The 21,211-nt window shown below is 43.1% G+C and overlaps 1 protein-coding gene across 1 annotated transcript in view; it reads left to right on the top strand.

Annotated features, from left to right (window-relative positions):
* LOC142803094 (sodium/iodide cotransporter-like) overlaps positions 1-5,745 on the top strand; it is a 43,239-nt gene extending 37,494 nt beyond the window's left edge. The window contains exons 3-4 of the mRNA XM_075888199.1: positions 4,728-4,868; positions 5,595-5,745. Of these exons, the coding sequence (XP_075744314.1) occupies positions 4,728-4,868; positions 5,595-5,745 (292 nt within the window). The remainder of the gene's footprint in view (positions 1-4,727; positions 4,869-5,594) is intronic.
* The last annotated feature ends 15,466 nt before the right edge of the window (positions 5,746-21,211 follow it).

Here is a 21,211-nt window from a genome sequence, read left to right as displayed (position 1 = left end):
CAAGGATTCCCCAAATAACGCTGCTTATCTGTTTGAATTTGATTTTTCAGTTTTACTGAAAACTTAGCTATTTGTTCTGAATACGCTACGTTCAGACTTCGTTTTTTCTTTGGACGCTTTATTTGCCTTCTTAACCTCAGTGTTATCCGAGAAATCCACGGATTTTTTTCGCTTCGGTTTTTTAATTACCAAAGGCACAAATGATTCAATGCATTCTTTCACAATGTCCTTAAACCAGTTTCATAAATTATGTATATCAGTTTCATTATTCGCAAAGTTTTCAAAGTTGAATGAAAGGAGATCTATAATAGCATTATCATCTGCACGATTGAAATTAGAGAAAGATAAACAGGGTGTGAAGAAGAAAACGCATCGTTGGCAAGCAACATCGCCTCCGCTTGGGTACTGGGTCCTGGGCTTCGCTCGCTCGGCTCGTGCTGATCATCGCTGGCATCTGCTTGACCGTTGCTCTTTCCCGATCGTGTTTCATAGTAGGACCACCCTCGCAACAGTCGCCATTAAACCCTTTTTCAATTGGCAGCGACGGGAACAGCCTGAGCTACCTCTTCAGTAATAACGTCGTGGAGTGGTGAGGGCAGACGAGAGGATGGCGGCTGCTGCGTGAAGGGAATCAACGATATTTGCCGAGCAACTTCTTCACGCACGAAGTCTTTATTCTCTTGCGGTGTTGGTGAGTGGTCGGGAACGGAAGTGAGACAGGAGAGCGAGTCGGCGTGTAAGGAAAATTGGCAAATCAGGGCGCGCTGCTTGCTCAACTCGTCGAAACATTGACACAAAGTGACAAGTTCCGCAACGGTGGCAGGATTACAGGCCAGGAGCAGCTTATATGCACCGTCATTTATCCCTTTGAGGATGTGTTGAATCTTCTCCGACTCGGGCATGGTAGTGTTCACACGGTTGCAAAGACCAATAATGCCTTCGATGTAGCTTGTGAAAGATTCCGTTGGCTTTTGTGCGCGAGTCCGCAAGCGTTGTTCGGCTCTCGACTTGCGGACAGCGGGTCGGCCAAAAACGTCAGCAAACAACGTTTTAAAGATGGAACACGTCGTAATGTCGTTTTTGTGGTTGTTATACCACATTTATGCCGCGTCAGTGATGTAAAAGATGACGTTAGTCAATTTGTCCGCGTCATCCCACTTGTTGTTTGCGCTCACCAGTTCGTAGTTAGCGAACCAGTCTTCCACGTCAGTCTCATCAGCTCCGCTAAAGACCTTGGGCTCTCGCAAATGAAGAACGCCGGGGTTGCTGGGGGGTGGAGTGGAAGAGCCAGGTTGCGCGTTGTTGGTATCCATGATGGGAGGTAGCGTTCGGTTGCGCAGCTCCAGGTTTAGGCGACGGTAAATGGCAGCACACAGGTTCAGGCGACGGGGAATGTCAGCACCTCCACCAATTGAAAAAGGGTTTATTGGCGACTGTTGCGACGGTAGTCCTACGATGAAACACGATTGGGAAAGAGCAACGGTCAAGCAGATGCCGGCGATAATCAGCACGAGCCCAGCGAGCGAAGCCCAGGACCCAGTACCCAAGCGGAGGCGATGTTGCTTGCCAACAATGCGTTTTCTTCTTCACAAGGGCAATGTCTTATCGAACATTGTGTCACTTAGAGTAAATAGCACTGCATGATGATCGGAAATTCCCGGATGTATCTCAGTCGTTGCTTTAGGTCAATTGCCTTGTTAACGGAGCAAAGGTCTAGAATTGACTCAGTGGTCCCTTGAATTGTTGTGTAGCCTTCAACTAGCTAAAGGAGGTCAAAAATGTAGCAAATATCAAGCATAGCTTCGCCCAATGGGTCGCACTGCTTCAGGGCGAGTTTTCTAACCTACATTAGGTAAATTATAATCAGCTGTCATTATAATCCGGTCATCATGCTTAATATTCAGTTTTAAATAGTTTTTCAATTCATTCAGTACGTCAACAGGAGCATTTGGGGCCTATAAACGCCTCCTATAATGTAACGGACATCGTTGTGATAAGCCTTACAAAAAGTACCTTCTACTCCAGGCACATCAGCCATTCTACATATTTTAAGGTTATCCTTGAAAAGTACACAAACACTGCCGCCTTTACTAGCCCGGTCATTTATGTGTGCGCTGTAGCCAGACGGAACAAATTCACTATAAAAAAACCGAGCCGCTTAGCCACGTTTCCGTCAAGACAGCAATAGCAGGATCATGAGAAAGTATTAATGCCTCTAATTCAGTGGCCTTAATAAGAACGCTCTTACAATTTACATTTAGTATTTTAGTGCGCCATAGTGCTTGTTTTTGTGCCAATTAGATTTTTTTTCAGCCGATAGCGTGACCCCTTTCCTTCATCGCATGCAAACAAGACGTCGTCGACCTTAAGCTTATCATAAACAAGCTTTGTCTTACAGCCACGCAGCTTTTCCTCCTATGAACGTTTCCACAATTGCTTCCGTATTTCTAGAACTCGTTTGGAAAAGTCTTCAGAAAGGGACAATGTGCTTCCCTTTAATTTAAATGCACTCAAAAAAACGTTAGTTTTTTCCCGGTAATCAAAAAAAGTTTATGATCACAGGTCGTGGCCCGGCCTTTGTTTTTTTGCCAAACCTGTGACATCTTTCAATGCCTGTTACCGTTATTTCCAACTACTGCTGAAAAATATCTTCCTCTATTTTAGCTTTCAGGTTCTCATACTTCTCGTCAGGGGGCTCCTCTAACCCGTAAATGATTAAGTTATTTCTGCGGCTTCTATTCTCAAGGTCATCTACCTTGTCAATAAGTGTTGATATCTGCTCTTCAAGCTTTGATGTTGACACTTTAATATTCCTAACGTCGGTAGACAAACTGCTAAGTTCATTCAATTTCTGTTCGAGGCTGTCTATACAATCTGCTAAACCTGAAATTCTTTTTTCAATCTTTACTTGCGATTCCTGAACGCGTTCAACGACACAAGTAAGCTTCTTTTGTCCTTCCAACAGTTCCTTCAACATATCTTCGTTAGGAGGCCCTGGGTTTGATTCAATATCCCCACATGCCAAAAGATCCTTTGATAACAGAACAACACTGTAAAGAAATCAATGAACACACAGAGGGCCGGGCAGCAGCACTAAAAATCGGTCATCACTACGTATACAATAACCAAGATGGTGATGACTAACCTGAAGCACAAAGCAAAAAGGATTGCTCAGCATGTTGCCCGTTGTGCTGCAGCCATGCCCACTGGCGAACGACGGAACCGGGGGGGGGGGAGCTTTTATAGCCCTTGAGTACGCTACGTGATATGACGTCACAGTCGTAGATAGCCACACTGGCACGATGAAGCGAAGTTCAGCCGTGTCACACGTATTGTTCTTGACATCCGCCGTCCATCGCAGAGCAGGCTCCGGTCCGTGTTGTGCGCATGTCCTTTGGAGATAGTCTGGTGTCAGATAGATACCCAGAAAAATCTGAAGCACAAAGCAAAAAGAATTGCTCAGAATGTTGCCCGTTGTGCTGCAGCCATGCCCACTGACTCTCGGATAAGCTTTCGGAGTAGTGCATAGATAGTTTCTTTTTATAATCTGCAGTGTAAAAGAAAGGAACCCGTAGGTATCATCAAGACTTATATGTTCACGTGATTGAACGCTTATGGCTTGTATTACGAGGGCAAAATCTTCGGTAACTTTTTTGAAGACCGCTTCACCAATAAATTTTCTAAATATTTCCTAGAGTAGTTCTGTTTATTAGAAATAGCTCGCTATGAATATATTCTTCGCCGGTTTGGTTTGAAATATAATTGCTGTCTCATCTTCACGACAAACACTGCAATACTGTAGCTAACTTTAAAAATTGAAATATTTTTTTTCCGTTCTGCTTTCGATTCTGGCCATATTTGTGCACTTGTAAGATGCAAAAAGTTTGTGTAACTGGCTTCAAAAATATTGCGTAGTGACTACACCATCGTTTTTCAAAGTTATCCTTCTTATTTCTGCTTGCTTTTAGTACACTTTACTGAATGAGGCAAGCTAAATTTAAGGAATTTTATAGTAACTGGTTTAGACCTCTACTTTTGGGTCAAGAATTTGTCAATAATTAGTGTGTTTTAGCGGATGCCAACTGGGCTGTTTTGAACTTGCTGATACGGCGAGCATGAGACGACGACCAATAAATAATTTCGGAGCATATCCACAAAGTGAATGATGATTAGTTAGGGCGAAGCATCCCTCTGTTCGTCTGCCGGTCTGTCTATCTGTCTGTCTGTCTGTCTGTCTGTCTCTCTGTCTGTCTGTCTGTGTCCGTTTGTCCGTCCGTCCATCCGTCCATCCGTAAACTATAGGGAATCATCAACAATACGAAAACTACTGATGCCACTTTGTGATATTATTTTTGGGGACGTGTAAACACAATGCCATCTAGTGAGCAATTTTTTAAACTAAGTATAAGCGTCTGCTAGTGCATCATACTACTAGGAGGGACACGATCTATACCCTAAGGAGCTTCGCCTCTAAAAACACAAGTCACAGAACCAGCTGTTCTGACTCTCTCGGTGTACTTTGTGAGAAAAAGACTGCTCATCGATTGATTTTTTTATTCTCCTTCAGAATACTAATAGCAGTTCTGAACTGAGGGACACATAACGAAGACTTTTGTTTGGGGAGTAATAGGCGATAACAATTTCAGTAATTTGGAAAATCATTTCTATAACAAAATATACATAGATCTGATACAGCGATAACATCTTCTCACTCGATATATTGGCAGATACAATTTGGACTTCACCCAGGATGAGAACCTATGGTCGTGTCTCATCGGGCTGTTGTGGACATGGATCTATCGAGCGGGCCTTGACCAGATTATGGTACAACGCTACTTAGCTTCACGAACACTACGTGATGCTCAAAGGTAAGTGTTTGTAATTACGTAAATTATTATAGAGCCATATTGATTACGGAGCTATGAAATTTGACCAATATCACAGGTTAAATCCAAACCGAATACCCGATGAGCGCAACTAGGTGAAATTACCATTTAAGCCACTGTACGTCGAGGCGATTGCAGCTTTGTTTGTTCTTGGGCATTTGTTGACGTACTAATGATCTCTACGGGCTGTAATCGTAAACAAGTCTGGTGTACGATTTTGACGCGAAGTCGAATGATAATTGGTACAGCGAGGCCCACTCATTCTATACGCCCTGATAGTGTATGACAGTTGCGCTGTTTTGAGTTCTGGTTCCAATTTCACTTGTTAAATTGGTCATTTTTTATTATGGACAAATATTTGCTAGCGGCTGCGTTAGCGAAACCCTAAAGCGGCCACCGGCTGTTTGCAAAAAGGGCTACGATTTCTCCATTTGATCTCACTGCCTCTCTCAGCTAGTTAGAAAGATAATTAGGCTAATTATTTTGTACGGTCATAATTGAAGCCCCTACTCATCATTAGATGGCTGAATCCAAAGAAAGAGTCATTATGAAAGCAGTGCCGAATATCTCATTGTTCTTATTTTCCGGACATTCGCGCACATTTCTCCAAGCACGTTGTACGTTAGTGTTCAGGCAAAACGAAGCCACTTCTGACGTGAGCGTAGGTAAGCGGACCGGCTCACATTTTATTCTCTTTTGTCATTACAGAACCGCATGGTGGGGCACCTTACTCATCATTGCTTACTTCATTGTTGCTGCCGCTCTGGGCCTAATTATGGCTTACTGGTATAGGGATTGCGACCCTATGCTAGCGGGCGTGATCACTAGCCCAGATCAGGTGCGAATCCAAGTTTTGTGAATTTTTTGTAATGGGGACAATAGTACAAAGTTTAGGCCGTATCATTGGAATGAAAGCCTCAATATTATAACTGCATTTTGTTTGTAAGTTCTTTCATGCTTTTACTATCATACTCGGCCACATTTTACATGACGGCCAAACGATCGCATGATTTCTCAAATGTTGTCTTTTTACCTGGCATAATTTGTAGAAAAAAGAGATGCGCCTTTTAGTTGCGTAGAATACATAGGAATAAATAGCTACTGAATAAACCGTCCGTGGACATCTCAATGTAGACTGTAGACATGAAGGTACTCAAAATACTATCATATTTGCCATCTTTATTGACTGCTTGTGTTATGATTACAATATTTTGTAAAGCATGAGATCAAAAGCCTTCCTGTTTGTCTGAAAGCACATAATGATCAGGTGAAATGTATCGACAGGACTGTGGAAGTGTTTCACAAACACAGACACTCCGTGCGCGACTCCTGGGGCGCAGCTGTGATCCACTTTTACACGTTGTACCACGAGAGCATGCGTAGCATATGTATATTCATAAGGCGCATTGAAAGTTTTTTTTCACTGTACTCTAGGTGCGCAACTGCTATGAATATTTAGCTTTCAGTAGAAATACACGGCCACGTAATGGCATCACCTAAAGTGTGGTGAAGCGCCCAATATTTCTGAGTCAAAGCACTCGATCATGTGCGATGGCACCTGTGGCGCCTTTGAAGATATCGCTACTCCTGAAGGGTCAAGCTTCTTACAATAAAAGTGAGCACGCTGTTTTTTAAGGCGTGCTGCTCAATCGCTTTTTTCAGCCACATCATCTTCCTCAGTAGTTTCTACAACTTTGTCATTGCTATGAGTGTCATGATATCGATGAAGTGCGGTGCATATCCTCTTTTTATGAAGTTTCATAAAGTACCCACTCTTACCTTCGGTTCAAAAGACAGCCAGCATAACAGAAAACAAGAGTAGACTTGGCATCATGAAGGTTCACATATTCTTGAAGCAGTAGTGAACTGCTTTTGTAATATAAATATACTTATCATCCAAGCGCTTCGCCAACGATATTGCATTGCTGAGTAACTCAGGGGATGAATTGAAATTCAACATTACTGAGTCAGACAAGAGGAGGAGAAAGGTAGGTATTAAAATATTCTGCGGAAAACGAAAGTAAAGTTTAGTAACCTGGGAAGGGAACAGAGCTTCCAGACAGGTAGCAATGTCCTTGAAGTTGTAAGATAGTACGTCTACTTAGGACAGGTAGTAACCGCAGAGCCGAACCGCGAGTTTGGAGTAACTAGAAGGATAAGAATGTGGTGAAGCACAATCCGCAAGCATTCTCAAATAGTGAGCGATAGATTGCCACAATTCCTCAAGAGGAAGGTATATAACAGCTGCCTCTTACAAGTACCTAACTATGAAGCAGAAACCTGGAAGATTACAAAGAGCGTTCGTCTTAGTTTGAGTATGACGCAGCGAGCAATGGTAAATGATTGATTGATATGTGGGGTTTAACGTGCCAAAACCACTATATGATTATGACAGACGCCGTAGTGGAGGGCTCCGGAAATTTCGACCACCTGGGATTCTTTAACGTGCACCCAAATCTGAGCACACTGCGAGCAATGGTAAATAGAAAGGTAAATGATAAGTGTAACTCGACGGGACCAGGAGAAAACAGAGTATATCAGGGAACAAAGAGTGTTATTAACATCATAGTGGAAATCAAGAAGAATAAATGGTAATGGGCAGGGCACGTAACGCGAAGGCAACGTAAACGCTGGACATTAAGGATCACAGACTGGACTCTAAGAGAAGGCAAGCTTGTGAAAAAGAAAAAGTTAGGTTGACAGATGAGATTAGGAAGTTTGTTTTTGTAAAGGGAGAACAGCAATCACAGGACCGAGTTGAGTAGCGTAACATGAGAGAGGCCTTTGTACTGCAGTAGGCCTAGTCATCCTGAATCTGATGATGGTGATGATCATCGTCATGCAAGTATCTATAAATATGACATTGTCTGCTTATTTTGGTGTTGGTGGTTGCCAAACTCCTTGCCGATAACGTTTTTCTTTTCAGGTAATACCATACTACGTGAACACCTATTTGGCAGGTTTTATTGGATTTTCTGGCCTCTTCTTGGCAGGTGTTGTGGGCGCCACTACGAGGTACCTAGTGCTTCGTTCACATGCGTTCGGAGACTTCTGTACGTGTCGCCTTCCCTTGTGGGCAGCAGCGGTTTGCATAGATAATAGGTTAACAAAATTTCCTGTCAGTTAGGCTAGTTATAAAAAACTACTTTAGAATTTATACAACCGAGACCTACTTGATTATTTTAAAGAGATTTCAGTATCGCACTACAAAACATGTAGCTTCGGAAGACAAATGAACACCAACCACCGATTGAAAATACATGGAAAAATAGCGTAAAACATCAAAAACTCCGAGAAGTCACGTGGTTTACAGTACGACACTGAAATTTTAACAGAATGTTTATTCGAATTTCTACTGTGTAGAACTGGAAGTGGTTTTGATAACTAGCTTTTCTCGTCAGATGTAATTTTTGTTGCGTATTTTTCAGTCAGTTACGGCAGGTCACTGCTGTCGCCTAAGAGAGATGGCGCTACATGCAGATGCCACCAAATCCTGGTCTTGAAGTTTAAAAGTCAACGTTTTCTTTCTGAGCATAAGACTATTTTAAATAGCGATGTTCAATGTATTGATCAATGTGGTGCAGTGGTAAAGGAAACGCTCCAATATGCTTTTGTTATACTGTTGGTCCCATAACTGGAAGTGTGTCACGATATGTGCTAATGCATCCGGCACGTTTTGTTTGCACAAGCGGGATGAACACATAAAGGGAGGCACGCTTAGCACAAACAGAACCTTCATTACGTGCAAAAATCTCTAAGTACTTAGGATAAGTCAAATACATAAACCTCAATCGATAAATATGAAGTTCCTCTATGTTCACAATGCTACTAACGTCCCTCACATCACTTCTAACTAACGTCTGTCTAGAACTGCCGTTGGCTTAAGCACAGTCGAATGCTCTTATAAGCTCGTCGCTTGGTGCATTGCTCGGCAGCGATCTTGGGAGGCGCCTGTTGCTGGTGAAGAGATGCGTGCCGCCCGGCACTCCTGCCTCACCCAGCCTCCTATGGCCTGTGTGCCGGTGACGTAGTCGACAGGTATCTGCGAGTCCGGGCTCGTTAAACTCGGCGTCGCACGCACTGACCGAACCCGGCAGATCACCACACAGCAGGCCAGCTGGACGACTGTGGAGTGTGAATGGTTGACAGCTCACCAAGGTTGCAGCTGAGGTTGCTCCCGAGGTTTGGCATTAACTCAGGCAGGACCCAGGCTTCTCGGACCATTCCCCCTTTCTCCTCTGTCTCGGCTCTGTTCTCCACTGCGCGCGCCTATTCATTATGGCATCCCCGCGTGCACCTCTTACCTTTTTTGCCTTCTTCCACTAGTTTTTTTTTCTTTCGCATTTGGCCTATTCATTACCTTGTCCAGCCGTTTTTTTGCTATTCTTTCTTTCCTTCACTTGTCATCCGTGACAAAATGATTGTGGAAAAACTGTTCGTAAACAGTTTTTCCACAATCAAGAGTCAGAGCCGTCAAAAAACAGTATTATGCAAACTATGCAGCAATACTGCTGCAAGAGGGTGACATTCGGACGTGCGCTGCACGCTATTTCTCTTTTAAGTATGCGTATGAGCGCTTTGATTTCGTCGGTTGTTCTTGTCTTAGCGCCGTTAAATCATTACGGAATAACCATCTACCAACTAGACCAGCTTGGTGTGCTTCTGCAGTATGTCCCGTTTAAGAATGCACCTACCTGTACAACGAATGATTGTCTTGTGCAACGGCGTGTTAAAGTTATGTACCATCAGCGGAATTTTTGAGTGCTAAGGTGCTCTTACGCACCGTCAGCCGCAAAAGTTTGCGGAGTCTACAGCGTGTGGCGGAGCGACGAGAATCTGCATGGCTGTTTCACCTACCGCAACGCGGCTGGGGTTTAGGCTATATGCCTCATCGATTTGTGATGGCGAGTTTTGAAGGCACGCCTTTGTCGGATCTCATTGCGGAGGCCACAGTCGATATTGTAAACACCCACCGTGTTACGGTGAGTGAAGCAGTCATGCAGTTTTTCGTTATCCCCCACGCGTTGTAGTTGCCGCAAGCTGTTGCCGCCGACTATACAGCTTCGTATAGCTTTTAGGAAGTAAGACATTTTGTGCGTTGCATTTAAGCCATTTTGGTGCATTAGAAGTGCAATGGACTTCGAGACAGTTAATTCGTTTAGTGAAGGCTACACTTGTTTGAACAAAGCTCTCTCGGGGTCGTTTATCAGTCTCATTGTTAAACCATAATCACAGCAATCGTTCTACTACAGTTATTGCGTTTGAAATATATCTTGCGTAAATATAATTCATTACTCCAGAAGTCCTGCTTCCTCGTACCAGATGCACCATCTATTTGATAGACTTCTTCTTCGCTTCTTCATTTTTTAAGAGGGGAGCTATGGGTTTTTTTAATGTGTCGGTTATTGCGGACAAAAATTATGGCCATCATGGATTTGTACGTGATCCTTTCGTCCTCTGCAAATTCCAATACGCTCCCACAAAACTTGCGCCGATTTGTCTTGCGTCGAGCACATTAACATCGCAGGGCGAGTCTGATACGTGACTGAAAATAATGGAGCATCACTTGACATCTGGTCACAAAACTAACACAATACGCAACTGTTGCCGTGGCTCTAAATTGCATAGGATAGCGTAGCACCTAGTTACATGAGTGAAAACACGTAATATCAAGTAATGATCCCATAAGACGGAAATGACTTAAGAATACACCTGACTGCAATACTTCCCATATGTAACTAGTCTTGTGACTAGAGTAACCTAACATCACGTAACTAGTCTCATGATATGATTTCGCCGAAACCACGTGTCATACACGTTGTGGGGAAACTACCGAAACCGATGCATAGCCCACCTTGGCGCCATTTACTATTACTATAAAAATGTAAAATTTCTATCAAAATATTGGCAAGATCAGAAAAACTCAGCTTTGTCGAACACTTCCTAAGCTGTTCGCTCCAACTTTCGGCCTTGCAGCACTAGTGCCAGATGCACACCTTTTTTTAAGCTTGAATCAGGTAGTATTGTCCTTACAATGTGTTCTACGATCCTGGTTTAAGCGTTTTTGAACAACACGTTTGTTCCACAGAAATACTTTTCACTTAGAACTTTCAAAAAGCTCCACCACCGGGATGGCTCCAGAACCTGGAGCCAGCACTGAAAAGCAGCAACAGCTTGAAGTATATCGGGGACCTCATTCCAATTGGGGTGGTTGCCAACCACGTGTTAGTTTACCCTCCAGAAGACAAGCCCTAATACCTAGACTTCACATTGTGCTTGAACTCCTGGGACAGTGTTTGAAGTACTTGTTTGTGCGACTTATTTGTGCGGCGCACTACGCACGTGAAGTACTTTTCAAAAGAACGATCAGGGCGCAAACAGCTACTGGTCACGCCTTAAAGTTGGCGAGACAATAGCCATCTCCAGTGATGGTACATGTAGGTGACGATGTTGGCAAGAAACAGTGAATGTTAGTAATGGTCAGTGACTTGTCAGAGCTGCTCTGACAGAACTGTACTTGAAGAAATATCGACTTGAGTCAGAGGTAGTCGTCGAAAAGAAATCATGACAAAACTTCACACATCAAATAAGCAGAAACGGTTAGAAAGTGCGATATTGGGGCATTGTCAATAATCATGTCAGTACCAGCAAGCGAAATGGTAATTTAGTTCAAACAGAATACTTTAGGCAGCTCTTACTCTCATGCGAGCTGCTCATACCCACTGGCATATTTAACACACTACAATTCGGCAACACCGCCTCCATTAAGCAGAAGCGCAAGTGTATGAGACTGGTGCCAACTTCGTGAAGGACCATCGAGGGTTTCCTTGTTTCGAGGGTAATAAAACACACTAAGTTCTGTCACTATGACGTGTGAGTTCTTGGTGTAGCTGTTAAAATGCATGTATATTTCATTTTCGTCACCATATTCTGGAGTTTTATAGCGTTCTGTTTTTCACTGGGAAACACCGATGACGCCTAAACTGCCCTACTCTTTTTCTGCTGTTTTTAGTACCATATCATCCGCCATAAATTCACTGGCTGCCGTGACCTACGTGGAGTTTGTCGCTATTATTGCCGCACCAACACCGAAAGTATCGCTTCTCCTGACGAAAGTCCTAGGTAAGCACATTGAGACAATCTCTTTCAGCTCATTGGTGTCATTCTCATATTCACTACAAAACATTAATTCTTGTTTCAGTTTGTATTACGCAGAGCAGGAGGCCACAGAATGTGTACATATTGAGGATATTTTTATTTTCTCCTGAACTGTTGAACATAGTACTGTGCAGATCTGATCCAAGCGACTGCTTAGAGAGAATCCAATGAGCCTGACAAGAAAGCGAGGCCTTAGAAATCCTTGATTTGGGTCACCACCAGCTTCTATTAGCAGGTAGAAATAATAATTGATAACAACTGCTAGTTTTATGCCATGGATATACTTTTATCACCGAAATTATTGGGTATAGTTCAAAAGCATACAAATCTAAGCTGTGTAATCCACATATATCAGATAAGAAACATTAGGGGCTCTCCAATCTATAGTTCGTTTTTAAAATCAGTTATTCTAAATAATTGATTTTAACTATATTTAGGGGAAGAGGTTGAATATGTCCAAGCATAAAGTGGGAGTGCACAGATGTGCGTTCTTTGTATGATTCTTACATACACATATCTATTTGCGTTGTCATGTAAGGATATCTAGTGATTATGTATCTACGACCACTAATAGCACCTGACAATTTTTATATGCTGGTTGCACCTCCTGTCTCAATTAAATATGTGTGCGATAAACCTCAATAAACCCGGATAAACCTGTTTTAGTGACGAGACGTCTGCCGTTCCGAATCATGGGCAAAATATTATGAACCTGATTACTTATCTCGAAAGCTCACTCATGCGACAATTTTGAAGGAAAACTCGTCATAAAACTTGCAGGTTGCCGTCTAAGAGTATTTTGAGCTTTGTAACGGCTTCATTTGCGGTCAAAAAAGCGCAAGTATCTGTTGTTTCAGGAGTGCCCACGTCAATAAGTTGTGCGTTGTGCAGCCACCTTCCGGCTATTTCTAGCTATGTTAGATTTTCATAAATATAGCTCTGCGCAAAACATGATTGTATGCTTATGTTGTCATATATAAACAAAAAATTTACAACCACTTCAAGAAGGCCGAACATAACAGAGCTCATGCACACTTGCTCTGTGGTGTAGCTTTCAGAAAACTTGAACAAACTGCAGTCATGGGCCATGTTGTGCCTTAAAAAAAGAAAAACTTGGCTTTTTTCAGACATGCCTTTCGCCCATCATCAAAGTTAGCTCGCGGACTCCCTAGGCTCGGCGTCATTATACAATCCATAACCGCTGTGCAATTTCATTACCTCGTATCTCAATCAGGCTCCTGACCCAGCAAAATCGGACAGATTTACCTTCTTATCGAAAACCATCACGTTCATAAATGTAGCCAAGTAAAGGTTATAACTCATGCTTCAAGTGTAGAGTTCTGAATACATTGAATATATCAGTGTATATGCTTGTTTTATTTGTTTACGCTTAAATAATTGAGGTATTGCTTCACATAAAAGCCTTAAGTGTACCAGTAAAAATAGGAGCACCGAGAAGCACTCCACGTTTCATTGCAGTTTTCTCTGTTGTGATCATTACACATTTGAGATTTGAGTTTTCAAGCAATGTATTCAATATTTCTTGCAGTCGATTGTTGTCCTAATAAGCCGGGAGCTATTCTAATGTGGATTCTGGTACAACATTTTGTTTTTTAAATAGGTTACTCAAAAGCCACATAGATGGGTATTGTTAAACGTTTGCGCTACTCTTGTTGGTTGAATGAATTACAAGATGTTTAGCCGTTCTGGCATTGAGCTTCTCGTTAAAAAAAACATTCAAGTATCATCACTGTTGTACTGAAGGTAAAAAAAAACGTGATAAGATGAAGAGTGTTCAGTTGAAGTATATTGTATTCTTGCGCTACATTTAGGCGCAATCTTGCGCCATGTGTGTTGCGGTGAGGGCATCAGTTAAAATTATCAGTAGAGCTTAATTGATATGAATTATTTATTAAAATATAGAAAGTTTGTTTTAGTTAATGTGTAAACTCTGTGTGGCATTGTTCTCCAAGCGCCAGCTTGTGTTGTTGTGCAAGCACACAAGGACACACTAAAGTGCGAGCCATCTAGGGCTCACTGACTACTGAATTTTATATAGAGAAAACGTTTTCTCATACAAACTAACAAGAGAGCACGGTAAGCAACTATCTGACGTAATTGCGTGTTAGGAAAACTGCACCTGAATACCGACTGTAATGCCGGCGTGCAACCTAAAAGCTAAGTTCTGTTCTTAACAGGTTGTCAACCAGCTGGCTAATACATGCATTTTTAGGTACGCTTGAGCACTGTTGCGTTTCTTGCAGACTTTGTGTCAATGCATTAAGCTACGCAACTTGTAAAAACCAATGGACAACCGCAGTTCACATATATGGGCACGATTATGACGCCGAATTCAAAATGTTCGTGTTCAGCCGTATATTCAAAATCTTTGAGAAGATGTTCTATCCAACACAGCGGTATATATCAGCCCTTTCAAAATGTTCACTCCTCCACTTGCCTTTATTTTATTGTCTTTATGCGAGAGAGAAACGCGTCAGTTTTCTTGGCACACCCGATGATACCAATATTGATGAGGTATGCAAAGCGCATAACTGTGAGTGAAATTACGAGACTGTGAGTGAGAGCATTTATTTTAGACTACGAACAAAGTCGCGTAACAGGGTAACCTGCGTAACAATATTTTCTGGATTAATGAGCGTCAACAATGAAATCACAAACGTACCGGAAATGTGTTATTAACCATGACAATGGATATGCAGCGCAAAATTTTACCACTAATAGTTAAGTTGACAAGATTTTTAAAATGACACAAATGAGAAAAAACGATTTTTCGCGTATTAGTAAGGTACACATTTACGATCCCGAGAAAATGGCTCTTACTGCCGCTCGATGCTTAATACGCGAGCAAACGTGCCCATAGAAAATGTGTACTGCGATGCCAGCTTGATCTGCCTGACCCAAACAACGTGACTTCATAAATTACAAAGGCATTTTAGGAACCATACATAGTTTCTAAGCAATAAAAATGAAGTAGAATGTCGTGTCCGGGTGCTATAGACCTGACACGTGAAGTTTCTGAATCTTTCCCCACGCCAGTGTCAGCGACATACCAAAAATATATTTTTTTAATGTTGACACCACTGCCGAAAATATCACCGCTGAACTAAAGAATGAAATTTACACGTTGATTTTCTCCGCTAAGATGAGCTTATAATAATGACTTCGCAGTTCTCAGAGAATAGCTTGTGAATCCAAACGAAGTCATTGTTTCTGTTTTGTCATCATTATCATCATTATTAACATCATCATCATCAGTCTGACTAAGTCCACTGCAGGACAAAGGCCTCTTTCATGTTATGCCAGTCAACTCGGTCCTGTGCCCGCTGCTGCCAATGTATACCCGCAAACTTCTTGATATCATCTACCCACCTAACCTTCTGTCTCCCCCTAACCCGCTTGTCTTCTCCAGGAATCCAGTTAGTTCCCCTAATGACCAGCGGTTATTCTGTCAACGCGCTACATGCCCGGCCCCTGTCTATTCCCTCTACTTGATTTCGAGTAGGATATCCTCAACCCCCGCTTGTTTCCAAATCCACTCTGCTCTCTTCTTGTCTCTTAAGGTTACATTTACCACTCTTCTTCCCATTGCTCGCTGCGTCTCCCTAAATTAAGCTGAACCCCCTTTGTGAGTCTCCAGGTTTCTGCTCCGTAGCTAAGCACCGGCAAGATACAGCTGTTATATACCTTCCTCTTGAGGGATAGTGGCAATCTACCTGTCATAGTTTGAGAGTGCTTGTCAAATCTGCTCCACCTCATTCTTGTTCTTCTAGTTACTACAATTTCGTGGTTTTAGCTCCGCGGTTCTTAACTGACCTAAGTACACATAGTCTTTTGCATTTTGAAGTGGACTAGTAACTACCTTGAAGCGCTGCTCTCTTCTGAGGTTGTTGTACATTACTTTCATTTTCTGCTGATTAATTTTAAGACCCACCTTTCTGCTCTTCTTGTCTAACTTCGTAATCATGAGTTGCAATTCGTTCCCTAAGTTACTAAGCAATGCATTGTTATGTGGAAACCGCAGGTTACTAAGGTATTGTTCAATAACTCTTATCCTCAACTGTTCCCATTCTAGGGCTCTGAAAACCTCCTTTAAGCACGCGGTAAATAGCATTGGGGAGATTGTATCCCCCTGCCTTACACACTTCTTCATTGGTATTCTGTTGCTTCCTTTATGAAGCGCTATGGTAGCAGTTGATCCCCTGTAGATTTTTTCCAGGATGTTTATACATGCTTCAGCGATGCCCTGATTCCGCAGTGTCTGCATGAGTGTTGGTATTTCCACTGAATCAAACGCCTTCTCGTAATCTGTGAAGGCTATGTATAGTGGTTGACTATATTCTTAGCATTCCTCTATTACCACATTCATAATGTGAATGTGGTCCATTATTGAGTAGCCTTTTCAAGATCCTGCTTGTTCGTTTGGTTGTTTGAATTCCAACATTTTCTTAGGTCTGTTAGCAATAACTTTTGTAAATAGCTTGTATACTACGAAGAGCAAGCTGATCGGCCTGTAATTCTTCAAGTCCTTGTCATCTCCTTTCTTATGTATTAAGATGATGTTATCATTTCTGTTTCTGTTTAGTATCACCAAAATATTTTATTTATTCACAAGTATCTTTAAATCAGCGAGAATACAGCGTGACAGAGCCTCTTTCCCTAAATTTTCCCGCATTAGGTGCTGATGGCGCAAGAACTTTTGACTTGTTCAACAAGCTTTTTTTTGTGCCCAAAATTATTAAAATTTTTTAAGTTTCTTGGATTCTAGAATAGTTGCTGTTTGACATTTATTGATTAAGGAAAAAAGCGTAAAGTTAATGGCACGTTTTCGTAGTTAGCTACACTATAAGTGAGGAATAACGAATAGTTACGCCGAAGAAAGTATAGGATATGCTATTAGGAGTAATTGCAATGTAATTGTAAAGAAATAAAAGTGTACAAAAAGATAGCTAGCAGTGGGCAGGAACCAAACTTGAGACCTTTGAATAACGCGTCTGATGCTCTACCGAGCTACCACAGCGATTGTCCCCCCGTCCATTTTTATGGGTCGTGTATGTGCATTTCAAAGTGCGAGCATCTGATGTTTAAACGCGCAAATACTCCATAATGTGGACGCAAGAAAAGCCACTGTGGTAGCTCAGCAGACAATCGGACGCGTTACTTGAAGGTCTAATGTTCGGTCCCTTCCAATAGCAAGTTATCGTTTTGTCCAATTTTCTCTCTTCCCATTTATGTCACAATTACTACCAATAATATCCCCTATACTTTTTGGCATAATTGTCTGTTAGTTGTTATTTAGAGTTTGATATTTATTGTATTTTTATAAGGTCTTGCTGGAAAATTGTCCAATATTTTAGTAAAAATACCGGGAGTTGTGGGGTATAGTCTTGGAATATAGAAGGGGTGCTTATTACTAGAGGTCAACTCTTATCTCCACGAGGCAGCTTTTTGTTAATATTGTCTGAGCACGTTATTTGGGCAAGTAGTAACAGAAATAGTCAAGCACCTCCTATTCATTTTTATGTATTGGCAGTTTGAGTAATCATTGCTTGATTGTAATGGCCAACTTTTGGCAAGCACGAGATAGCGGTGGCCAACAACATGGTGCTTTATTACTTTTTTTGGTCATAAAACTTCCACGTCACTCGATGGGAGAGCTTCATACTCCGCCCGCACTTTCCACGCCCGGCACTGTCGTAGATAGAGGGGCGAGGAAACCGGCTCCGCCAGCTGCTTTACTGGCCGCCATTAGCGGAGTGGTGGTGGTCGTGCGTATGAACCTCAATTTTTTTGCTTTTCGGGGTCACATCGTGTTGAAAGTGATGCCCAACACCCACTGCGTGCCGAGCTGTCCATCTGGATACAAGGACACCGTCGAAAAAGTTACCCTGTTCTGTTTCCCAGCCAACGTAGAACACAACAGGTGAAAACGTTCGATCTCGCGACAAGAGAGTGTTTGATTTGCTTTCGACTCAAGGAACGCTCGCGTTTGTGAAAAACATTTTGACGCCAGGTACATTGTACCTGCGGACGTGCGCACAGTGAACGGAGTTATCGCTTCGCAGCCCCGAGAACGACCTCTACTAGTGGAAGATGTCCTACCAAGCATTTTCGAAGGTTTGCCTTCTTACTTCTCCAAACCAAAACAGCATTCATGTGCAACAAATTGCTCACCTCTAAAGAGGCCACGAGAGCTTTCTCCGGTTTCTGATGTGCCATTCACTTACGCAGACCTTTCCAAACACTCACAAACAACTGCCGAGAGCCAACTTCATTGACTTAATATAATTCAGGAGAATTTTTTCAAGTGCCAACAGAGAAATTATTGCTCCGCTTGCAAATTGTGGAAGAGAATGTGGGAATGTGCACCATGGACAAAATAGCTTGTTCCAGTGTTTACATGAACATTCTTGAGAACATCCTGCTGGACAACCGTACTTCTTCGGCCCGTGTTGGCCGTGGAGCATAGTTCATGGCACTATGGCAGAAAGGTATATTTTTTATGTGCTGTCTGGATTTTTTACGCGTGAGGGAAACAAACTGTTTCGTACTAGCGCATGTCGTTTTACCTGACCGGCTAAAGCAGGGAAGAACAAGTTCCACTGAGTGGCCACTGCATCTTTGGTGAGCCATACTATTTCTGCTTCTGAGCGACGAGTGCTTCTTGGAGACTTTCCTCTGCTGATTAAAAGGACCAGACACTCCGAAGGATACGTATGCAGTGACTTCTACACATTCTTAAGGGGTTCTTCTGTGCTCTCCAGGGCGTCTCTATCATCTACGGCAGTAGGCAACATCTATCAACTATGGCAGTAGGCAGAAAAAAACGACGCCACAAGCCCTAAGACCAGAAGCACGTTCTAAGGCACGTGGGTGCCACAGAACCAGCTAAGAATTCGGGACTGTCAACCCATGCGAACCACGCTATTAGACCGGCTACGATAGGCCAAAATGCTGCAGCTAAGGCCAGCGTAGCTTCAGAGACCATGATTGACGAAAGGGAAAACGAGGCGAAGAATGGTCGTGTCATCGAAGATAGGACATCGCCCTATGACTTAAACGATGAGGGAATTGACTGTGATGACACACCATTCACCTTCGCGGCATACGCGAAGAATTGACTGAATGAAATTCCAGTGGGATTTCAACTTTCACAGAAAAGCGACAACTTCTTGCACGCAAATTCAAACCACGCTGCGTCAAACATTGTTTCAGCCACACAAAAAAAAGTTCATTCGTTCTGAGCGAACAGAGATGGGAACTTTTCTATCAGCATTTCTTCGGTCTCGTCGGCAAAGCATCTCCTATCTATGAAGGAAGTGGTTGTATTAGGAGTGAGGCCTTATATTCCAGCATCTCATTCGAGGAATGTTGTCAAGATACGCCACGTTGCACTTCGAAACACCGAGGAGCAACTGGCTGATTTCCTGAAAGATTTTGGTATGACATCTGCCTGCCGTTAGACACGCTTCAAACGACAAGAAGATTGTGCGATAGGATGTAACCCTCCGAGAGCTCTTTTTCTGAACCTTCAAAGAAGACACACCAATGCCGGAAAGGGTACATTTGTGCTTCACAAGTCACCTATTGAAGGATACCTGGGTCCTGCTCTTGGGTGCTACAACTGCCAGAGATTCGGTTATTTACTAAAAAGAACTGTCACAGTGCACGTCGCTGCAAGGTATGCTCGGAGAACCATGACCAGTCAGAGTGCAAGACCGTGCTGCAGCTAAGGCGCACCTACTGTGGAGGAAATCACAAGGCTTTCTACTCTTAATGCCCTCAGAACAGAGCTGCCTCAAGATTACGCCGACACGAGTGGATACAGGAAGTTTGTTACCACGTAATGCCCCCCACCCAATCCTGACACTGTAAGACATATGGCTCCAATTGCCCACAAAGAGCAGGACCAGGTGGATAAATTGAGTTATTCTGTAGCTCTAAAAAATGGCAGCATATCCACAGAGTGAATGATGGATAGTGGGGCGAAGCATCCGTCCGTCCATTCGTTCTTGCTTCCGTCCATCCATGCGTGCATCTGTGTCGCCACCCGTGCGTCCATCCGCCCGTCCGTGCGTGCGTCTGTTGGTGCGTCCGCACGTTCATCTGTGCGTCCGTCCCTGCATTCGTCCATGCATCCGCTCCTGTGTCCGTCCATGCGTCCATCCGTCCGTGCAGCCATCTTTGCGTCCGTCCATGCATCTGTCTGTGTGTCTGTTCGCCCACCTATTCAACAGTCCAAGTACCACCATCTCGCATCTTTTCATCATATATTCATCATATAGAAGCACCGCCATCCGGCGGACATTACAAGGATTGAACTAGAGGAGGCACACGCACAATTTCTTACGGCTTGCGCTTCGTCTCTACTTCTCACCTTTAACCACCTCGAGTTCATGGTATAAACTAGTTCACTGTATTCATGGCACTGTGGCCCAACGCTCGCTAAACCTTTCTAAAACCTGGGAGGTTATGCCCAGCGAGTATAAAGTAGCAATATTTCTTGTCTTCTGTGCGTTGAAGAATAAAAAATTCGCTGCGTGTGCTTCAACTAAAAGCCGAATTTTCCTGTCTCTCAATCCCCCTTAGCAGCCGTTGGCATATACACTGAGCACTGTCTTTTATTGTTCAACAACGCACAGAAGAAATGTCTCACCGCCACCACCTTGAAGGTCAAATTGTAATACTTGTTACACACTACTACTATGGCTACGAGGGATGAACGGGTGCCGCTCTAAGGAGCTTCGCCCCTAAAAGCCGAGCCGACAACCTTCAGTCAGCCAACGACAATATCCACTCTTTGAGAATCAGGCTCATCTCTCGCCTACACACAGCAGACACCTCATCAGAAATAATATCAGCGACTACCTGAGCATCCACTGCTGACGCAGAAAACTTCTCAGCTGTCATGTCATAATCCTCCTCGACGTTCAGGGCCGACCACGGATAGACCTTCAGCGCCAGTTTGTGATTACGCGTCTGTACATTTGCCTGATATGAAACTACCTGTAGTGAAGAAGAGGAGCTTCAGCGGCATTTCTCGGCGCATCAGAGGCATCGCCATCAGCATAAGCTCGTGCTTGCTGCGCTTGGCCGGACGCTGCTGACTGTTTCGCTTTCTGCGTTCTGCGCTGCAAATAAACCCCGTT

The sequence above is a fragment of the Rhipicephalus microplus genome, chromosome 3, assembly GCF_043290135.1.
Source record: "Rhipicephalus microplus isolate Deutch F79 chromosome 3, USDA_Rmic, whole genome shotgun sequence".
NCBI lineage: Eukaryota > Metazoa > Arthropoda > Arachnida > Ixodida > Ixodidae > Rhipicephalus > Rhipicephalus microplus.
This window is presented reverse-complemented; position numbering and strand designations above follow the sequence as displayed.